Source organism: Callospermophilus lateralis, chromosome 3 (genome assembly GCF_048772815.1).
Source record: "Callospermophilus lateralis isolate mCalLat2 chromosome 3, mCalLat2.hap1, whole genome shotgun sequence".
Taxonomy (NCBI): Eukaryota; Metazoa; Chordata; class Mammalia; order Rodentia; family Sciuridae; genus Callospermophilus; species Callospermophilus lateralis.
The window spans coordinates 88,976,589-88,999,208 of NC_135307.1; the positions used below are offsets into that span (position 1 = coordinate 88,976,589).

Consider the following 22,620-nt stretch of genomic DNA (forward strand, 5'->3'; position numbering starts at 1 on the left):
TTTTTTCCTGAGGAGCTGTTTTGTTTGGCGTGTGTAGTTCTAAAAATAAAGTTAGTTTCTTTTGACAAGTGTCTCCTGAACTGTGCCCAGCCAGTCTGCGGCATTTCGCCTAGATGTCTCCTTGCAAAATTCCTCATTGGCAACCTTCCATAACAGGTATTGTCCTCCGTTTAGCACAGCTTTACACATATTAGCCCAATCTGCTGGCGTCATGTTCAAGTTGGTAAAGGATTCGACCAAGCTTACAGTGAAGGGTGCTTGAGGACCATAGGTTGTTACAGCCTCTTTTAGCTGCTTCACTGTTTTGAAATTTAAAGCATGGTAAATTCGCTGCCCTCCTACCTCAAATACAGGGCATGTTAATACTTGAGATCCTGTCTCAGGATCCGAACTATCAACTGCGGGGGTTTGGGGCCTCTCAGCATATGGAGGTGGCCTTGTCAGTTGGACACTTAAGCCCTCTGGTGATAGAAAGGTTTTAGTAGCAGTCTCCTTTTGTAACTTTCCCCCTGATGGCTTTTTCTGCTCTAAACTTTCTTTCTCTGTCTGATTAGCTCGAAAGACCTTCTCTTTTACTTGAATCTTTTCCTCTTTCTGACTAACTTGAGAGACCTCCTCTTTTACTTGAATCAATATGTCTTCTCCTTCCTCTACCTTTGTCTGAATTGAAGGCTTTGGACTAAGCAAACCAGATACCAACGCCCACAATGTCAGTGTGCCAGCTGGCAGAGTTCCTGGGCTGTTCTTTTCTATTCTTTTTAAATCTTCACCATGATGGTTCCATTGTGATATATTTAACAACTCCTCCTTAAAAAGCCATGGGCTACATTTTTGCATTGTATCAACGTATGCCCTGACTGTTCTTGATTTTACTGAGATGCCTTCTTCCTCTAACAATTTACTTAACACTCTTTCAGTTTGTTTTTTACTAATTTCTGATCCCGTATTTCTACTATAATACAACCCAACAAGATGACGCCAAACAAAACCGAGACAGAATGAAATAAAAATGGAACAACAAAAATTCAGTATAGCCTTTCTATCCTCCTGACGTGTGCATCCGTCCTTTCTCCCTATCTGTTCCTCAGACGTAAATAGTTTTTCCTCAGATGTGAGCGGTTTTTCTTCCGTCTCACTCATCTCCAGAGACAGGCAACTTAAAACAAAAATGAAGCAAAACAAAAGAGGAATCTTAAAATGACTCCCCATCCTCTCACCCTGCCCTCAGGAGTGAGCGGTTTACTTACCCTCAGTCGCTCCCCTTGCGAGCCACCAAATGCCGCAGACTGGCTGGGCACAGTTCAGGAGCCACTTGTCAAAAGAAACTAACTTTATTTTTAGAACTACACACGCCAAACAAAACAGCTCCTCAGGAAAAAACCCTCAGAGCCCAACAGCCACCACCGGCTTCCCACAAGCCACACACCCCAACCCAGCCTCTTCTTCCCACAATCCTCCTGCTCTTGAGGCCGATTGGCTGGGTCGCATGGGCGGAGCCAAAAAAGTCCCCCAGTGAGCAGCTCCGTGGTCTGAAAGGGCAGGGAAACAGCCCAATGAGCATCACCGCAGAGGAGCCAATCAGCTAGATGTTGCTAGATGTTGCTGGGGCCGCTGTGAGCCAATCATCAGCTGGTAGTCTGAAAGGGCAGGGAAACAGCTCAATGAGCATCTCCAATGAGCATCACCGCAGAGGAGCCAATCAGCTAGATGTTGCTGGGGCCGCTGTGAGCCAATCATCAGCCGGCAGTCTGGAAGTTTGCTGGCAGCTGGAAGTTTGCTGGGGCCCCTTCGGCTGTGGCTCTCAACAACCCCCCTCTTTAGAAAATAACTCTGTGGCTATCTGTGTACCAAGCATGCCTCTGGAGCATGAAGAATTCTTACACACACACCCCAAAAACTGTATTACCAAAAATAGTGCTTGTAACTGGAACTCTTGTTTAAGTTGCCCCAGAACAGTTCCATATTAAACGAGTCTTTTAACAAAAATGACATTTGTATAATGAAGGAATATTCAGTTTTCTCTTTGCTAGCTTGGCTGTTCCATCAGACCCTCCCCTCTCAGCCTTTTGTTCAGAAAGTATTACCTTTGACGTGAACTACAGACAAGCTCTGTTAAGTAAGATTAGAGAGGACATCAACAGGCACAATTTAAAACTTGAGAGAAAAGGGCATCTGAGACCAAATGAAAATAATTTGGCTTATTTGGCTCCTGAGGGAAAAGCTGAGGAGGAATGAGATGTCCGCTCCCCTGCACCTGATTCGCTGCCTGCAGAGCACCCAGCAGGCCAACGATTTCAGCCCTTCAAGACACCTATGCCCTGTTTCCAAGGACAGAGTGGCTGCTCCAGGGGGAAGGGAGAATAAAAGTGGCTGTGGGCAACTCTCAGCCTCCCCTATACTCTCAGTGTTGCAGTTAACTTAGCCTGTCCTCCTTAGAAGGCAGTTTTAGGACTGTCAGAACAACAGGTATGTCACCCGGGTGTTCCCAAGGGCACGCGCGCACACGCACACACGCACACACACAGGGTCATCTCACTACGTATAGTACCTTTCCAGAAAAGAGATTTGGAGAATAAGAAAATGTCACCAACTCATTTCACTGACAGCAATGTCTTAGTGTGCCTGTATACTGACTCCAGGGCAGCTGCCTAGCTGGCCTTTCTTATGATACAAATCTGCTTAGCTGATGGTTTACTGCTGCCGCAGTCTGGCTGGGCAAAGTAAGGGGGGGGGGTGGGGGGTGGGGGAGCAACTTGTGAAGGTTGACACAGCAGGAGCCGCTTTATTATGGGACAGAGAAGTATATATACCCAACTAATTACACAGAGCTTAACTTAATTAACATAAACTAGATACAGCAATCAACCAATAAGGAATCCTCATCATCTTAATGATTACACATAGCTTAACTTAATTGACGTAATCTACACACAGCAGTCAGTCATTAAGGAATCTCTATCATCTTAATGGCTCGCTGGCATTACTTCTCAAACCACTCCTCTTGGCAAAGTGCCAGGCGCCATCTTGACTTGTCTGTGGCTCTCAACATACTGGTACTTAGTCTTCACTGAGGTCAGAAAAGGAAAATGGGCTCTGATGAAAAGGTACAGAGCAGGGAAAATTTCCTACCAAGAAAAACAACCCAGCCAGGTGCAGTGGTGCACATTTATAATCCCAGCAGCCAGAAGGCTGAGACAGGAGGCTCACAAGTTCAAAGCCAGCCTCAGCAACTTTGTGAGGCCCTATGCAACTTACAAGACCCTGTCTCAAAATAAAACATAAAAAGGACTGGGGATTTGGCTCAGTTGTTAAGAGTGCCCCTGGGTTCAATCCCTGGTACTAAAAAAAAACCAAACCCAAACAAAAACCAATCTAGTTATGATCATCTATTGCTTTGCCTCTATTGAGGTCCAAAATAGAAGTCAGTTTGTTTTTCAAAAGGAGGAATTGTTTACAGCCTTTAGAAAAACACCCAAAGTAAGTTGCTCTGTTGATCATACTGTCAAGGAGTTCTTGTCAAATGCTCCTTGCCTGATTTGACACTTCCATAAGGTCTAATCTGGAAGCAGGAAAGGAGGCACCATGTGACTCTCCATTCTTCAGCAAAACAGAGTATCTGGCTGGGATGGGGTCTTCTTTTCTCTGGAGGGACAGATAGGTCCCACATGAAACCTGTGTCATGTTTTTGCCTGCAGGGGACTGCTGGTTTCTTGCAGCCATTGCCTGCCTGACCCTAAATGAGCGGCTTCTTTTCCGAGTTATACCCCACGATCAAAGTTTCACAGAAAACTATGCGGGAATCTTCCATTTCCAGGTGAGGTTATGAGAGTATGGTAAGAGGGCCAGCTGTAGCCCCCACCACTTCCAGCTTCATAAAAGGTTCTTTCCACCCACCCAGCTATAGCAGTGGGCAGCAACCCCTAAATGCTTCAAGCCTGTGAGAAAGCAGGTGTTTATCTCTGACCCCTGGGCCCCACATACCTTCCACTGCACCCCAGAATGCCAGGAAGACATTGCTGTTAACGGGTCTATTTTTGCCCTTCAGCTGGCTGGCTACCGTGTTATTGCCAGCAGGCCTTCTCAAGTAGGCCCGTGAGACATTAGCTCTGGGAAGCCGTAGGCCCCTTTGGGCTCTGTCAGAATTCCTGGTTCATGAACTACAGCTCTTTTTACTTTCTGCCCTTTAAATGTTTCACTTGCCCCTTCCAGAGCCTGGAAGAAACTTGTAGTTCATCTGGGGATCATGATTCTGGTTTGGTCCAGAACTAAGTCTCTTAATTCTAGAACCATTCAGCCATTGGAAATATTCTGAGTTCAAATCATCTTAGTAACAAGAGCCAAATCCTGGTGTTGAACCAGAACTAAAGTGAATTCTGCATGTGGGGATCTGGTACTTTCTGGAGTTCTGAGGAGTCTGCTCCAGTTCTGATGGCTCCTCAGTATCCTGAAATCAGTTGATATGCCTGCTGTCTTGTACCTCAGCACTGAAGGCCTCAGATAGGGTCTGTCTTCAGGTTCTGCATCCTGCTGGCTTCTGAATGGGAATGGAAACCAGGCCCTGAAATATGTCTTCCCTGTGCCATCAAACTACCAGTTTCTCTCTGACATTTAAAGGGTCTCATATCTAAAGGGCCATAAACACAAAGACCAGACAGATTTTTGTCTTCTTTTCAATGAGGAAGAAAGTACCATTGAAGGGAGATTAAACTACACATTTGGTGTTTTTCAGTTTAAATTCATTTATTCATTAAAGGATGTCCAGAAATGAAATGATCGAACAATATTTCTACTATAGCCAGAGTCTATTTTCAGTCACTTTCATTTTCCATTTTGATTATTCTTCAGTTTGTTATCAAGAAATACATAAATCAGCCAGGCATGGTGGTGTACTCCTGTTATCTCAGCAACTCCAAAAGCTAAGGCAGGAAGATTGCAAATTTGAGATCAACTCAGTCAATTTAGTGAGAACTGTCTCAAACTCAAGACCAAAAATAAAAAGGGCTGGGGATATAGCTTAATGACACTGGATTCAATCCTCAATACCACCAAAAGCATGGTGGGGTGTGTGCCGGGAATGCATAAATCAGTATCAGTACAACGCCTTCCCTGATCACAGGAGTTCTCAATCTTGGCTACATATTGAGAATCATCTGGGACACCTAAAAATATGCATATTCAGCTGCAGCTCCAGACCTCTTAGGCTGGGGAATGAAAATCTCAAATCCTAACATGACATTGAGTACCTGCTGTACCCAGTATTGGGCTGTACTCTGTGGAAGAGATTAAGTGGTCTATAACTTACTTCCTGCCCTCAAGAAGGTCACAATACAACTAGAAATAGATATACACACCACAAACTCAAAATGGGATGAACAAGCATATGTCCTAATGGTAATCTGAGTATATGACCCTGTGCTTCATGCTTCTGTGCAGTTCTGGCGCTATGGAGACTGGGTGGATGTGGTTGTTGATGACTGTCTGCCAACGTACAACAATCAACTGGTTTTCACCAAATCCAACCACCGCAATGAGTTCTGGAGTGCTCTGCTGGAGAAGGCATATGCTAAGTAAGGCAATACTATAGAATGTAAGACAGATGAGAGGCGAGGGAGCCCAGGTGTCACAGCAGGATGCATGTGTTTATGTTCATATGTATTGTGGGAATTCAGCTGTGACATCTCCAAGAATACTAAGTTTAAGAGAAGAGATAAGTGGGCTGGGGATATAGCCCAGTTGGTAGAGTGCTTGCCTCATATGCACAAGGCCCTGGGTTTGATCCCCAGCATCACCAAGAAAAAAAAAAAAAGGGGGTGAAATGAAGATTTGTGTAAGAAACCTTTAGCTTTAGCTTTCCATAGTGAACTCTTTTAATTCTACCTTCCTGATGGTGTTGAAAGTCATTGGTCAGAGCATTGTATCTCTAGAACTCAGACCCTACAATTTTTACTTGTCTCCATCTTATGAACTCATAGATGGGGTTGTAGCATATTCATAATAACACCATACTGTCTCTCAACTTAGAAGCTCCATTCCCACTGCTATTGGCTTTAACTCAGCCCTACCTCAAGATTCAGCATATAGAATAGCTGGGTTCCACTGCCAGTGCTTCTAGCTCTTTGTGTCCTCTTTTCTTGAGTTCAGCTTTGTTGTGAAGAAAGACAGTCATATTGTTTCATTAGTTCATAGAACTATTGGGAAATGAGAGAATATTACAGGATCTTAAGAGTAAAGTTCTGGGGGCAAAGGGACCTGGTCATATTTCTTGGAACTCTGTGACTCCAGGTTGGTCTTTGTCCTTTCTTCAAGGCTGCATGGTTCCTATGAAGCCCTGAAAGGTGGGAACACCACAGAAGCCATGGAGGACTTCACAGGAGGGGTGACAGAGTTTTTTGAGATCAAGGATGCTCCCAGAGACATGTACAAGATTATGAGGAAAGCCATTGAGAGAGGTTCCCTCATGGGCTGCTCCATTGATGTAAGTCTGTGGTGTGGGTTGCAGGGCAGGGAAGCTTTTCACTCAGTTAATAGCAATATCAAGCTTCCATCTGAGACATAATGAAAGTTTTCAGAATCAGAAGCAGATTCTTGACTTTGAAAATGAGGAATTTTTAAAGAGTGTTATTCCTGAAAAATTTCAATAAAAAAAATTGGGCAAGAACATTTTAAACCCTGAAATTTAGGTGGAAATAGGTCTAGAGGCCTATGTCGTGGAGGCCTCTCTTGTCTGAATTGCTCAGTGCAAACTTGCCCCATAAGTTGGCCTCATCCTTGACTATGGGCCTGGGCTCACCAGTCATTTCCTTAAGAAAGCCTCCTAGTCATTTGGCCTTGACCACAATGACTGCTTGAAACATAGGCTTTGTGTTTTTATCTGTAAGATCAGCCTCTCAGTGCAAGAAGGTGGTATGAACGGATAGATACAGGAACCAACGGCAAGGAGATGGCAGATCATGCCCAGGGCTCCTGAGTTTCAGGAGACACACCTTTCCTGAGGGCTATTCAATGTAGTCTTGGTAGTTTCCATTTCAGAGGAAGGGGCCCAAATTAATTCCTGCTCCCTTCTTGCCCAACACTCCCAATAGATAGAAAGGCTTAGAAGGCAAGTTGGCTAAATTAGATGAACATTTGCTTTCTGTATCACTTTTCTCCATCTTTTCTCTATTCGTGCTCTGTTGATCTCTCCTCTTTTCCTTTGTCTGTCCCCTCCCTTATTTCTATATCCTTCCCTTTCCACCCCCCTTTGTTTGTTCTCTCCCCTCTCCTGGGTTGTCCCCCACACTCTTGGCGGGCCTCAGGATGGCACAAACATGACCTATGGAACCTCTCCTTCTGGTCTGAACATGGGGGAGTTGATTGCACGGATGGTGAGGAATATGGATAATTCGCTGCTCAGGGACTCAGACCTCGACCCCAGAGGCTCAGATGACAGACCTACACGGGTGTGTATGACTCCCACTGTCAAAATAGACCAATCCGCAAGCTACATGACCCTCCCCTGCTGCTGTCAGACTCTCCTTCGCAACCACTGCAAATGAAGCAAATTTTCTCCCCTTTGTTTAATAATCTAGTGAAGAAATCAAAGTCTCCCTCCTCATAGACCTTACATTCTAATACTTTCAAAAGTTCTACATGTTCATGGAAGACTGAGTCAAACAGAAAAGTATAGAGGAAAATTCAACCTATATTTTCCCCATTTAAAAATAATCATTCTTGGGCTGGGGATGTGGCTCAAGCTGTAGCGCGCTCGCCTGGCATTCGTGCGGCCCGGGTTTGATCCTCAGCACCACATACAAACAAAGATGTTGTGTCCACCGAATACTAAAAAATAAATATTAAAATTTTCAAAAAAAATAATCATTCTTAACATTTGATAAATGTCCTTCTGGGATTCTTCTATGCATATAATCTACATTTTTGTTTTAAAAATCTTGTCATATTTTTATACTTCTTTGTAGCCTGCTTTTTTCATTAGTTTTTATATTCTTAATATGCTAATAAGTATTCTCCTATAACTTTTTTACTCAAGCACAATATCCCAATATGCAGCTATTATATTTACTAAGCCCAATATGGGTCCAGGAATCTCCCCTTGAATCTGCTGTGCTTCCAAGACTGTGACACCTAGGCAGTCTATTTAGCATTCATTGGGCCTTGGCAGTCCAACCTTTCTGCCAAGGTTCTTTGTGGCTGCAACTCAAATATTTCTGCACATGGAACAGCTATCCCTGCACTCTTAAGCACATTAATTTCTGAACAGGGATCTCCTAAGAAATCTATCCCTGGAAGCTGTGACTCTTGATTTCTTGAATATCATCTTCTAGGTGGGTGTGAAGGAGATGAGGGGATGTAAAGAGAAAAGCTTAGACCTATATGTTTCATTAAGCCCCTTTTCTAGGAATAGTCAATCCTGGATGGGCTCAAGGGAAGGAGGAACCCCAAATCTAGGACAACCCCAGATTTCCACCTTCTTCCTTTAAAGAATCCTAAGGGGGCCATAAAGGAGGAACAAAATTGCTGTCACCCACCTTGCATCCCAATGTCTACCTTGTTATTTGGTAGTCCAGGCAGAACCTTCTCAGAGTGACCAGCTGCTCTGGGGCTGTCTTTTTGATGCTCTTAAAGGGCAAGTGGGGCCCCTGCTCCTGGTCATCAGGCATACTTTCAGGGAGTAAAGTAGTTCTTGTCCTCACAGAAACCAGAAAATGGACTTATATGAACTTACTCTCCAGGCAGCAGAACTTCTGCTCCCCTAACTCCTAACAGGCTGCCTGGTTATTGCTCCACAGACAATTGTTCCTGTTCAGTATGAGACAAGAATGGCCTGCGGGCTGGTCAAAGGTCATGCCTATTCCGTCACTGGGCTGGAGGAGGTGAGACAGCTGGGGCTCGGTGGGGTATGGGGACCTACTTGAATTGACCTCCTAAAGTTGGGATTTAGCTGTCTGTGCCCCTTCCCTATCCACAGAGCTTGCCCCAAATCAGGGAATTCCACTCAAGGTACAAGCGAAGCACCTGGGAGTGGGGAGGCTTTTGAGAACTGGTAGGGGGGGACCTTGCCTCAGATGGTGCTCAGTTTATCTTTTCTTTTAATGTTAAAGATGATAATTTTCCCCAAATTTCCAAGGAACAAATAGAACTAATGCTTTGGTTCTACAACGGTAGTCTCCTGTTGTGTTTTTTGTTCTCTCATGTTCAAACAGTTAGAATGTTTTGTTCCTTCTGGGAATTCTGGATTTTCCTGGTATGTCACAGATAGAAACCTTGTCAGGCCCATTGCACACAGATGGACAGATTGTGCTCAGACAGAGGGATGGATAGAGAGGGGCTCTTGTCCGTTTCAGCCCATGGGAGCCACCTGGAGGACAGGCATCTTTTTTTAAATGGTCCAACTGGAGGGGGCATTTGTCTGTAGTTCCTCAGGCAGTAGATGGCTTTTTTAAAAGTCACACAGATACCTAATGTGTATAAGCTAGTACAGAACCCTAATGTTTGTTCCTCCTCTGAAGCTCATAATGGCCTAGGATGTTCTCTAGGAAAGTCACTTGTTAGAAGATGGTAAGACAACAGTCAGGCCCTAACTCCTTCTGACTCAGTCCTAAGGTTTTAGAAGTCCAATGCGCTATCCATTGCGCTACTGAGCCACCTAGTCCTAAGGTTTTGACCCCTCACCCTAACATTTCACAGGCAGGACAGTCCCCAGAACAGATTATCTCTCCATCCCTATCCCAGCCCTCAGGGCAGGACAGATGCTCCCCTTTCTAGATAGGCTCCACAGCATGAGAACTTTTTCACTTTGCTCAAGGCCCTGTTCAAAGGTGAAAAAGTGAAGCTGGTGCGGCTGAGGAACCCCTGGGGCCAGGTAGAGTGGAATGGCTCTTGGAGTGATGGGTAAGTGAGGGAACCCTTGGAAGATGGAAACAGGGTCTGGGAAAGGCTGGACTGGGAACTGAGCCATGAGAATACTATGATTGCTGGGTGTAATATCACCTTCAAAACCAATGGCCATCATTCAGAGAAGAAGGTGCAGATGTGGGCTTCAGGGAAGGACTGGGAGTAAAGCAGGGATGCCAGGGACACAGAGAAGTTGCTGATGGTCAGTAAACTGGAAAGGAAGGCTTCCAGAAAGCTTGGGCCAGGCCCAGGCAGGAACGGAGTCTTAAGTCAGGGGTATGGACTGGATAAGTGATTTCCCTTCTTGTCTCTTTGTCCTATCTGTAAAATGGAAACAATAAACACTTGTGGATGTTATAAGAAGTAAATGTAACAGTTTCTGGAACATGCTTACCTAGTGCTGAAACTTTTTTCTCTCTCCCTTTCTGTCACCATACAAAGGTACACAATCCCCTCTGAAAGAATTTTACTATTTATCACTTAAAGGAATAAACCAGGGGCATCAAAAATAGAAAATATGGAAAAGTTATTATGTGAAGGATACAGAACATTTACAACACCTCTACAGTCCCACTCAATCACTGGTTCAGGGTTGTCTCTGCTGAATGGCAGGTGGCTTCTTGAGTCTCTTTTTATTCCTAGGAGGTGATAGCAGGACTCAGTAGCTAAGAACCAAACCCAGGTCCTGTGGGGCCCTGTGCTTAGAGTGCCTAACACCTTTTATCCCATTGCACTAAAATTAACTGTTTATTTCAGTTATTCATTCCTTTAGCAAATGTTTATTGAACACCAACTATACATAGGAGGCACAGATGTAGGCACTGGAGATATTCTGTGAGCAGGCAGCCTCTCTTGATAGTCTGTGATAAGTTGTTGACTTTATGTTCTTCCCTTCCTTCTCCTATTCACATTCACATGCATTGCTTCATTTGTCCATGTGACAAATCCTTACTCCTTGGTAATATCTGCCAGGCCCCGTGATACTGTCTGAGGATGTAGAAATGAACACAGAGACAAACGCCTTGCCCATCCAAAAAACAGACAGACATGCACTAATAAATTGAGACCATTGCTGTGGTAAGGATCACAAAGAGGGAGCCCTTGACTAGTTTGGGTTGGATGGGAAATGTAGACATGCTTGGAGGGAGTGATTATGAATGGGGCTCTCTACTCTGGAAAGGCCCTCGATACCACCATCGTTGTCTACTCCACTGGCCTGTGCTTTTCAGGCTCAGTTTGATGTCCAGACTTCATTCACTTCCTGCTGATCTCTCCATTGCTGGCAAGTGGTGCCCAGCCCTTGGTCACTCAAGGAGACTCCTCCAGCCCATGTCCCTTCTTCTGGCCTCAGGAATCTCCATTTTTCCTTCAGTAATTTTGGACTCTAAGCATTTCCAGAACCCAATTTAGCTTAATTCTTCTCAGAAAGCCTAAAACACAAATGTGCTTTTTAATTTTTTTCTTCCCACTTGCAGTGAGAGTCTGTAAAAAACTTCCCAGCCTCAGAAACATGATACTAGAATGTTTCCTGACAGAAGAGGGGAAAAAAAAGATATTTCCATGCTTGGTCTTTTTCTTAGTAGCTCGGTTTCTTATATAGCATTGCGTGATTTCGTCTACTCAGCCTGTGAGATGATAATGTAATCATTTCCCTTTGGCAGTTGAGGAAACAGAACCTGATGAGAGTTAAATGACTTGCCCAAGGTTACACAGCTAGATCTGTTATTAAAGGAGAATCTCAGTTTGTCTATTTGCAGAGTCCAGCTCTTTTTTTTTTGATAGATTAATTATTTTATTTTTATGTGATACTAAGGATCAAATCTACTGATTCACATATGCTAGGCAAGTGCTTTTCCACTGAGCTATAGCCCTAGCCCCACCCCAAGAGTTTAGCTCTTATCTTTAAAGTGTGAAAAAATATTCAGCTAGAGAAGGCTACAGTTCATATACTCTTTAAAGAGTTTGGTCTTCATCTTGAGGATAGCAGGAAGAAATTATAATTTTTCACTGGGGGTGACAGGTCAGACCAGCATTTTCATGGCTCACATTGGCTACAATTTGGAGATAGGCTGCTACTTCAACTTTCTATTTCCCTGATATCTCCTGTCCCAACACACCTCAGGCCTTTCCCTTCTTTCTCCTTCCACAATCCCTCCATTTCTCCACCAGTTGGAAGGATTGGAGCTTTGTGGACAAAGATGAGAAGGCCCGTCTGCAGCACCAGGTCACTGAGGATGGAGAGTTCTGGTGAGTCCAGGACCCAGAGGACCCAGAAGGGGTAAGGGACAGGGAAGGAAGGTCAAATATCAGACCTCAGTCCCTAGGCAGATGCTATCGGATTTCAGTTCTTGGGTGATTGGGGCTCTGTTCTCTTCCTTCAGCTAGAGGGCCAGAAACAATGAGGTTCTGGTCACAGTAACCACAGTCAGGTCATAGTGATGACTGAGTCCAGGACCAGGGCAGCATAATACAGATCTTGTTCCAGCCACACTTGTTCCTTGGCTTTAACATCGCTCTCCTCTGAGCCTGGGAAGCTCTACTTGCCCTGATCCCTAATGCTACCCTCACCCTCACGCAGATCATCTCTACTCAGCCTTCATGTCTCAGCTTAAAGGGAACTTTCTTCAGGGCTCTCTTAGTTCCTCCAGGACCGAGATTCATTTATTTATAAGGCTTGTCACCCTTAAATTCTTTGCTTAATTTTTCATCCTTTTCCAAAGGTTCTCTTTCCCTTGGGCCTGGTACTCTGCCTGGTATGCTGTAGAGGGACACATGGGACACGACAAGCTTTTAGATAACTAATATTTCATCTAACTCCTCCATCAAGCATACATGAGTTTGAGTCATTACTAGAAGACTTGAGGATAGTTTGGGGTAGACGCATTAAAACTGACATTGTACCCTAAAAAGAAAAGGCAGGCTTCTCCGGGACATTGATCAAGTTCCTCTGAACTAATTTATTGTCCTGTGTCAGCCTGGAGTCTTCCCATTCCCAGCCTCTTCTGACCTATTCTTATATGGATCTCTCTTCTTTCAACCCATCAGGATGTCATATGAGGATTTCATCTACCATTTTACAAAGCTGGAGATTTGCAACCTCACGGCTGATGCCCTGGAGTCTGACAAGCTTCAGACCTGGACAGTGTCTGTGAATGAGGGCCGCTGGGTGAGGGGCTGCTCTGCTGGAGGCTGCCGCAACTTTCCAGGTGGGAGATACTCTTGATGGGGGAAGGGTCCAAGCAGAACAAGTTCAAGGTAGAATCATATCAGTGATTATTTTCTGAGTCTCTGCAAAGCTCCAGACGTCTATTATCTTATGAAATCCTGTTTATTTACTGAGAAGGAAACTGCCATGCTGTGGAGTTTGCAATAGGGAGCTGGTAATAACATTTAAGCAGGAAACTGTCAGAACAATACTGTGTTGGTCATGTTGAGGATACTAGTGGAGAACAAAGTTAGCAGCTACTGTGGTTGTTCAAAGTCAGAGATGTTAAGGCCTGGAACCAAGTCAGTAGCTGCAGAGATGGAGGGGAGAAGGCAGATTTAGGGGAATGTATATTAGGTAATTTAGGGAGGGAAGAATGAAAAATGATTTCAAGATGTCCAGAGCAGGTTTGGGAGTATAGCTCAGTGATAGAGCCCTTACCTAGCATGTGAGGCCCTGGGTTTGATTCCCCAGTACTGTAAAGAAAAAGGGTGCTGGGCATGGTGCACTCGCCTGTAATCCCAGAAACTCAAGAGGCTGAGGCAGGAGGATCACAAATTCAAAGCCAGCCTTGGCAACTTAGTGAGGCCCTAAGCAATTCAGCGAGACCCTATCTCTAAATAAAATATAGAAAAGAGGTTGGGGATGTGGCTCAGTGGTTAAGAGCCCCTGAGTTCAATCCCCAGTAAAAAGGGGGGAAAAAAAGAAAGAGAAAGAAAGGAAGGTAGATTGGTTGGTTGATTCCCAGTGTAGGGACCTGAGCAGATGGTGTCAACATTGCAATATAAGACAATAGAAGACACACTCAGGGGGAAAAAATATCAGCAAGTTGTTTGTTTTAGATGGATTGGTTGTGAGGTTATGAGAAGGGGACTTTAGTTTGGGACATGACAAGTTTGAGGTCCCTATCCAATATTCAGATGAAGATTTGTATTGGGCTAGGGGTATAGTTCAGTTGGTAGAGTGCTTGCCTTATATGCCCAAGGCCCTGCCTGGGTTCAATCCCCAGCACCACAAAAATAAATAAATAAACAAATAATTTGTATTAGAGAATTACATGATAAGAACTCTTAAATGTTTGAGGAAGGAAGGGAGAGAGAAAAAGGAAGGAAAGAAGAGAGTCAGAAGAGAGACTAGCTCAGGTACCATCAGTATATAGGGAACAATTAAAAAGTGGAATTGGGGGAGACTGCCTAGGGAGACAGGAGATGAGAGGAGAGGTCTAGAACCAGATCCCAGGGCTCAACAACATTTGTGGTGCAGGTAAGGAAAGCAAAGCCATCAGCAAAGGCTGAAAATCAGAGTTCAGAGAAAAAGAGAAACTACACATCCAATCAATGTGGTTCCATCTGATAAAAGTAGAGACTCCACCCACCAAATATTTAGACAAATACTTAAATCATGTTTTCCACAAATATTTATTAAGCACCTAAATGCAGGGCATATTAGGGTCCTCTGGAGAAAAAGAACCAATAGAATAGGTGATAGACAGATGGATGGATGGATAGACAGAGGATTTATTAGGGGAATTGGCTCACATGATAATAAAGCTGAGAAGTTCCACAACATGCCATATGTAAGCTGGAGACCCTTGGATGCCAGTAAGTGTGGTCCAGTCCAAGTTGGAAGGCCCAAGAAGCAGGAAGTTGGTGGTATAATTTTCTGTCCAAGGTCAAAGAAGGGAACTGGCAGGGGGAGTGGGTGATGATACTGGTATAAGTCTTGGATCCCAAAGGTCAGAGAGCCTGGAATTATGATGTCTAAGAACAGGAGAGTATCCCAACTAGAGAAAGGGAGAGAGAGAATTCTTTTCTTGCCATATTCTTGTCCTATTTGGGCCCCCAGCTGATCAGAGGGTGCCCACCCCACTTAGTCTACCAACACACAGCCAATTCCTTCTGTTAACACTCACAGACACACTCAGAAATAATGCTTTACCAATTCTGTAGATGTTCTTTAATCCAATTGGCACCTTAAATTTATCATCACATGGTGGATAGAGATGAATAAGGTGTCTGTCTCATTTTTCCTCCTGCCCTTTCTCTAAGAGGCAGATCTGAATATACATTTCTTTTCTGGGGGACATAGACACTTTCTGGACCAACCCACAGTACCGCCTAAAGCTCCTGGAGGAGGACGATGACCCTGATGACTCTGAAGTGATCTGCAGCTTCCTGGTGGCCTTGATGCAGAAGAACAGGCGGAAGGACCGGAAACTGGGGGCCAATCTCTTCACCATTGGCTTCGCCATCTACGAGGTATGCAATCCCTGACCAGCTCAGTCCAGGAAACACCTTTCTAACAAGAAGGATTTGGGGGACAAAAGGGTCCTGTAGCTTCCCTAATACGGAGTGAACCCCAGAACTCCTGTTATCAAGCTCACTTGTGTTTGTTAACAAGCAGGAAATTCCAGGGGGTACAGTAGAGAGGAGCTGGGTCTGGCCTGCTTCACAAGGAGTCATATTCTACATTTCTGTCATTGCTGGCCTTCCCTTCTGCCAACTATTTATCCTCATTCAGATCTGATATGTCTTTTTTTTCCTGTTTCTCCTCAAGGTTCCCAAAGAGGTATAGCAGTGGCAGCGCCAGCAGTTGTGTGCAGCATTCCCTGGGGGTCCTGAGTCTGTCTGTGGCTCACCGAGACGCATCCTGGTGGGGTTTGTGGGCAGAACTATGATAGGAGAGGGCCCTGCCCACATTATTTCATCTGCAGAGAAAGTGCTTCAGGATACTGCACCCCCAAGATGTGCACTTTCTCCCTCTTACCATACACCTTCACATACTCATACCCACGCAACTACACACCCACAAGCAGAGTCACACAGACATGTTCTGAGGGGTTGGATGGAGGAATCACCTCCCTCAGAACCCAGCCAAGGCCCCTCTGCTTCTTTGGGGTCCTTCCCAGCCTGAGGGGATTCGGAGCAGACAAGCAGCAGTTCTGGTAAGTGGCCCTGTGTGTGGGAACAATAGACTTGACCTTCACTTCTGAATCACCACAAAAAAGGAAAAGGAAGTGAGGTAGGGAGCTCCAGTGATGTTAAGCTATTTGAGGCCTTGGGAATTGGAAGTAGGTAGGGGGAGACTGTGAATGGGTGACCACAGAGTTGGGAAGGGACCTCTGGAGTGAACTGTGAACCAGATAAGACAGCCCTCCCAAGAGGCTCAGGTTCCACAGGCTCTTCTGTCCCCCAGATGCATGGGAACAAGCAGCACCTGCAGAAGGACTTCTTCCTCTATAACGCCTCCAAGGCCAGGAGCAAAACCTACATTAACATGCGGGAGGTGTCCCAGCGCTTCCGCCTGCCTCCCAGCGAGTATGTCATTGTGCCCTCCACCTATGAGCCCCATCAGGAGGGGGAATTCATCCTCCGGGTCTTCTCTGAAAAGCGGAATCTATCTGAGTGAGTAACAACCTGACTTTCCCCTCCTATCCCTAAAAGCTTACATGGCTCATTCCACATAATGGAGGCAGGAAGAAATTGGATTGTTTTATTCAAGGTTCCCTGGGACATATTGGCCAGTCTGCATCTCTTTCCCACTCCTATGTCACTTCTCCCTCATTTGTTGGTTCATTCATCTTACAGATATTTACTGAGTACCTACTGTGTCTCTGGTCTTTTAGGCATTAGGGATAGAGAAGTGAATTAAACAGAAAGAAATCCCCGCTTTCATGAAATCTAACAGCTGGTATGAAAAAACAACGGATAGGAAACAACAACAACAATAACAAATGTATATATATATATTTAATATATATAAAATATACACACACTGTAGTATGCTAGATTTGGGAGTTGATAAAGGAATAAAAACAAAATAAAGAAGAGGTATAGGAAATGTTGGAGATGATTGAAATTTTAGGTTAGTGTGGCAAGGGAAGCTAGTAAGGCCAATCTTATCCTTGCCCACCACGGATATGTTGATAGTACCTGCCATACTCTGATCTATATCCCTGGAAGTGCAAGGTCCATGGGGAGGTAGCTGTGTCATGCCTTTAGGGAGCTCTGGACAATACCAACAAGAAGCCATGTGGTTGGGCTTGACTATTGGGGATGGTGCCTACATGGGGCTGGTTCCTGGGGTAGAGGTTTAGCTCCAGGAGTTCTCTTAAGTTTAGTCCCAGTTTGGCACCAAGAAGCCTTATGACCTGAGCAAATCCTCCATCTGCTTCCTGCTTGCTCCTGGTGACACTGAAAACCATGTTTGTGTTTCTTACAGGGAAGTCGAAAATACAATCTCCGTGGATCGGCCAGTGGTGAGTGGATTAGCTCTCATGTGTGACAAGGGTCAGAAGGTCAGCTTCCCCAGTTCAGTCAGGGAACAGGTTGGAATAGAGGGGTGAGTGGGTATTGGCAGAGGGGATTGTTACAGCAACTTCTAGTAGGCATGGCCAGAAGTAATGGGTCTCATAGTCCTAAGGCCATTTAGTTAGTTCAGGGACTGGGAAATGTGGAAAAGGGGAGTAGTTTGAACAATTAGAGGAAGGAAACAAGGCCATAGGAAAGGATGACAACAAGAACTGCAGCCAATGTTGGATTATGAAGTTGGAAAACAATGGATTTCTCGAATAGAGAAAAGGAAATGCACCACCTCTGGACCCAGTTTCAAAACCTGGATCCTTCAGATCTATTGCCTGGGTGACCTGACCTGGACAATTGTAGAACCCCTATGACTCAGTTTCCTACTCTGAAAATTGGGGATAATGATAATGATTGCCTGGCAATGCTTTTGTGGGGTTTAAATCAATAAGATCATGTGTGAAATGTCTGGTACAACATGGGCACTCAAATGGAGGTTATTATTCACGTTTTACGACTTGTAAGGTACTTTTCTATATGGTATCTCACTTAATCCTTGTAAATTTTCTGAGAAGTAGATGAGGTTATTATCTCTGCCTTTGAATCAAGGAAGCAGAGGCTCAGTAGGGTTAAATGACTTCCTTGCATTCATGGAGCTCATAATTGACAGGCAGGACTAGAACTCAAATCCAAAATCTGACTCCAGACTTAGGTCCCCCCACCTCCTTGCTGAAGCAGGCCCCTAGGGCTGAGAACCCTAACACCAGAAGCACAGAGTTGCTGTGCCTTAGAATCTCCATACTGAGGAAAATCCTGTCTGCCTTGGGGCTTTGGGCTCTGGTTAGAAAGTGGTCTTGTGCTCAATGGGTGTGACATGAGCCAATAGGAATACAAATGACCACTGAACTGTCTTCCTGGTCGGGACATACAGGGTCAGGATTCTGACCCTATGCTAGTGCTCAGATTTTCAGAATCATGACAGATATTGGGTTTTAGAATAAATATGCATTTGGTACTATATTATTCTTCAGACACTGATAATCAATGTACAGGATTTATTAGAAGTTGTACATTCAAATTCTTATGGGAGTTGGCATGTCACCTAACTGAAATAGAACAAGCAGGTGTAGGGGTTTGGTTGTCTCTAATACTGCCATATTTGTCTGCAGTTCTCACATATCACTTGGCTTCAGTGTTGGAGGGACAACTGGAGTGGCAGCAACTATGGCAATCTGGAGGCTGCAGAGAACAACCACTCTTAGCTCACCTAATTATTACCACAGGGAATTCCAGGCCCAGTATAGCCCACTAGACCTTCTAATTTTACAAAAGAAGCCCCAAACTTGGATTTCAAATCTTTCTACATTAAATGTTTTCTCCAAAGTTAAAAAGATTTTTTTTCTGTCATTCCCAAATCATTTACAAGTCAGTTTGAGTGAGTCACATTTTTAGTGTTTTAGTAACCAATCTTATCCCCTGACCCCAAGATTGAACCCAGGGGCACTCTATCACTGAGCTGCATCCCCAGTCCTTTTTATTTTTTATTTTGAAAAAGGGTTTCACTAAATTGCACAGGCTGACCTTGAACTCAGAATCCTCCTGCCTCAGCCTCCTGAGTCACTGGGATTACAGGTGTGTGCTACCATGATCAGCTACCAAATTCATTTAAAAAAAGCCGGAAGGTCCCTTCCCCTGACCATATTCAACAACAGTGGATTATTAAAACAAAGCTAGAGCAGCCACATCTCTAGACATAGATGTGGAAAAAGAATTCTCTCCTCCCTTCACCTATTTTTCCTTTTTGACACAAAGTAATCCAGATATCTGGACCCCAGAGCCTTACCCCAAGGTGATTAGGGTAGGATGATTAGGTAGGATCAGGATGCAGGGAAGCCCAATGCCACCAGCCATTCTGGCAACTTGCTTTTCACTTATTCTGCATTTACTGTTTCCTTTTCTTATGCAGAAAAAGAAAAAAACCAAGGTGGGTGTAATGGGGTGAGTGGGTAGAGAGTTGTGTGTGTGCATGCGTGTGCATGCTCTTATGATGCATGCGCCAGACTAGCCTCTTCCTCTCCCTCCTTCCCTGTGTCCCTACTGGGATCTTGAGTGTGTAATAGTAACAGCTGATACTTGCTGAGACACTGTGCTGGGTGCATTCCATGGATTAACTCAATCCTTACAACCACCCTATGAGATTGGCACCATTGTTATCCCTATTTTTAGAGGGGAAGAAAAGGTACAGACAAACTAATTTGCCCAGGGTCACACAGCCAGGAAGAGGCAGAGCTTGCTTTGGAGTCCAGTGGTCTGGCTCCACCTGTGCCCTGAACCACCCACCACAGGCCATCAGACAAGGTTTGGTGCTAGTATTTATGGGGATGCTAGTGGGTCCATCACAGGGTTTCTCCAAATATAGTGACTGGCCCAGACCAGAACCAACAGTCACCAAGCACTGTGCTGGTGGTAAAATTAGTTTCTTTTATATCTTTATTTTTATTTATTTATTCATTTTTATGTGGTGCTGGGGATTGAACCCAGGGCCTCATGCATGCAAGGCAAGCGCTCTACCACTGAGCTACAGCCCCAGCCCCTAAAATTAGGTTTTTGAATTTTTATTTATAAAGTATTTAAACAGTGGGTGCTGTTTTTATTCCCCTTTTACAGGTGAGGGTACAGGTTCAGACAAGTAAGGTGATTTCCCCAAATAAACACATAATGAGTGGGGGAATTAGAACTGGAGACTACATCTAAGGCCTGTTTCTTGCCCTCGCTTCTCTGGTGCCAGCCTCTTATACTCAACGTCTGTGTTGTCTAAACACACATTATTTGGGCCTGGATTCATGTTTCTGGCAGGAATGTTCCATGGCTGCACCATGTCTCCTGGCGTTTATCCCTTTTAAGATTCTAACTTCCACTTGTCTTTGGATCCCTGCAAGCTTCAATTGCTTGGACAAGGCCCCTTTCTTAAAAGAACAAGCCAGGGCCTTCAGAGCCTGCTGGGTGCTGAAGCTGGGGGAACTGTAGTTGTAGGCCTGCCCACTTGACAAGCAGCATGAAAAGACAATGGGGCAGAGGTGGGTCAGGTTGCTTTTCTGCTCTGAGAATCTGCTTACTTTATTGTTTTCTGCACTCAGCCCCCAAACCCTACAGTTAAGTCTTTCCCAGACTTTGCCCATGGGTGCAATATCTTCTACCTATGTTGGCATGACATGGCAGCTGCTCTCCAACCCTTTGCATATTCTTTTGCATGAGCATATCTTGAAAATATCCCTTATATTTTTGTAGCATTTTTTTTAAAAAGAGAAAGAGAGAGAGAGAGAAAAAATTTTTAAGTATTTATTTATTTTATAAAATAAAGATGTGGACACAACATCTTTATTTTTTATTTTTATGTGGTGCTGAGGATCGAATCCAGCACCGCGCACATGCCATGTGGCTTGAGCCACATCCCCAGCCCCATTTTGTAGCATTTTTAATATTTTTGCAGTATAATTTTACATGCAGTATAACTTACATTCTCTTTTGATCTCCACAAAAGCCCTGTCAGGAGAAAAGCCCAGGTTTTACTATCCCCATTAATAGATGAGTAAACAGGCCAGTGAAAGTATTTCTTATGTGAGGGACAGGGCTAGTTGGTGTTTTGATCATGCCTTGACCACACCATTAATCATTCTTTCAGTCTACACTCTACAAAGTCCCAGAGGTTGATGGGAGATTCCTCAGTAGCCACCATGGTGATGTGGGTACGGAGGAAAAGGAGCTGTCCTGGTTAACCAGAGAAGCTCTGCGTGTGTGTGTATGTGTGTGTGTGTGTGTGTGTGTGTGTGTGTTTTTACTGGGGATTGAACTCAGGGTGCCTGAGCTACACCCCCTGCTCTTTTTGAGACAGGGTTTCTTTAAGTTGTTGAGGCTGGCTTCAAACTTACCATCCTTCTGTCTCAGCCTCTCCAGTAGCTGGGATTATAGGCATGCACTATTGTGGCCAGCTGGAACTCCATTCTTTTAATAAGACTTTATTTATACAGGACTTCTGGGAGAAATTGAATTTGAAGTTATTTCCATTTGGGGAAAAAAGTCTAAAATATTTGAAAATCACTTCCCTAGATTATGCTGTTATAACATTGGTAGCATTTTCACATGTACTTACCTTTGTACTACCATGAGAGATGGGGTGGGTATTAAAAAATGAAGATCTGAGGTCCACAGAGGCCTGGCAACTTTTCCCTAGTCGCACAGCTTATTGGCGGCAGAGATGGAGCTTGAACTGAGGTTCAGGAGCTCCTGACCCTGATCTTTTCTTCTCACTGAAAAAAGCTGCTCCGGGGGGAGGATGCCTAAATGTGCCTGCTCAGCCTGTAATCCTTGCTTCCTTCCTGCCCCTCCCCACTTCCCTCCTCTCTCCAGCCCATCATCTTCGTTTCAGACAGAGCAAACAGCAACAAGGAGCTGGGTGTGGACCAGGAGTCAGAGGAGGGCAAAGACAAAACAAGCCCTGATAAGCAAGAGAAATCCCCACAGGTTTCTGAGCATGTGGCATGAATGGGGTCGCTAGAACACAACAGGGGTCCTCCTATGCTTTGGGGGGACATGGGGGCTGGAAGGGTTTCCAGGGGGGTGTCTTTTTAACATCTAATGTTTGGATTTGTCCCACTGACCTTTTCTCTCAGAAGTTCCCCTAAAATTTGGGATGATATTTGGGTGAATGTTTTGGGGTTTATTGCCACATGAAACTAGTCCTAGGACTGGAATTATAGTCTGAACCTCCCCACTGGAGATTATCCAGTCAGGACAATGACAGACGGTAGAGGAAAAGACCGAGTAAGACAGAATCAGATTGAGAGTTGAGACCGAACAACTTCTGTCTTTAGTCCTTGAACTCCTGACAAGAGGGGGATATAGTAGTAGAAAGGTAGGGGATCTGATATCAGAAATGGAGTCCTTTACAACTCAGGGGAGGGTTCTACTGGAGTAGGGAGAGGTGGCCATATAAGCCTTAGTGGAGGTAAGGCTAAAGGGCAGAAGTCCCCAGAAAAATCCACAGCCAAGTTCTCTTATCCTGGAGCAGCAACACAGTGGAATGGGGAGGAGGGGATCTTTTGAGACTGAGGCAGCTGGAAGAATTTTGACCTGCTTGGGGCCTATTTGATTGAAATATACAGGCTCAAAACAGTAGAGAAGGCTTTAGCTTGGGGGTCGGGTGGGATCAGTGGGGCTGTCTAC

General features: G+C 44.6%; 1 protein-coding gene and 1 non-coding gene across 5 annotated transcripts in view; one reads left to right on the plus strand and one right to left on the minus strand.

The window, feature by feature from the left end:
• Positions 1–22,620, plus strand: part of Capn3 (calpain 3) — a 45,830-nt gene that overhangs the window by 19,065 nt on the left and 4,145 nt on the right. Inside the window, exons 3-16 of one of the 4 annotated variants that reach the window (XM_076850627.2) lie at positions 3,696–3,814; positions 5,434–5,567; positions 6,307–6,475; positions 7,296–7,439; positions 8,787–8,870; positions 9,803–9,888; positions 12,061–12,138; positions 12,937–13,097; positions 15,185–15,354; positions 15,653–15,664; positions 16,292–16,500; positions 17,318–17,354; positions 19,364–19,381; positions 21,805–21,918. In XM_076850627.2, the coding sequence (XP_076706742.1) occupies positions 3,696–3,814; positions 5,434–5,567; positions 6,307–6,475; positions 7,296–7,439; positions 8,787–8,870; positions 9,803–9,888; positions 12,061–12,138; positions 12,937–13,097; positions 15,185–15,354; positions 15,653–15,664; positions 16,292–16,500; positions 17,318–17,354; positions 19,364–19,381; positions 21,805–21,918 (1,535 nt within the window). The other 3 variants (XM_076850628.2, XM_076850629.2, XM_076850631.2) reach the window with 3 other exon arrangements.
• On the minus strand, positions 19,914–19,986 carry Trnaa-ugc (transfer RNA alanine (anticodon UGC)). The gene has a single exon. It is a non-coding gene; the product is annotated as a tRNA-Ala (tRNA).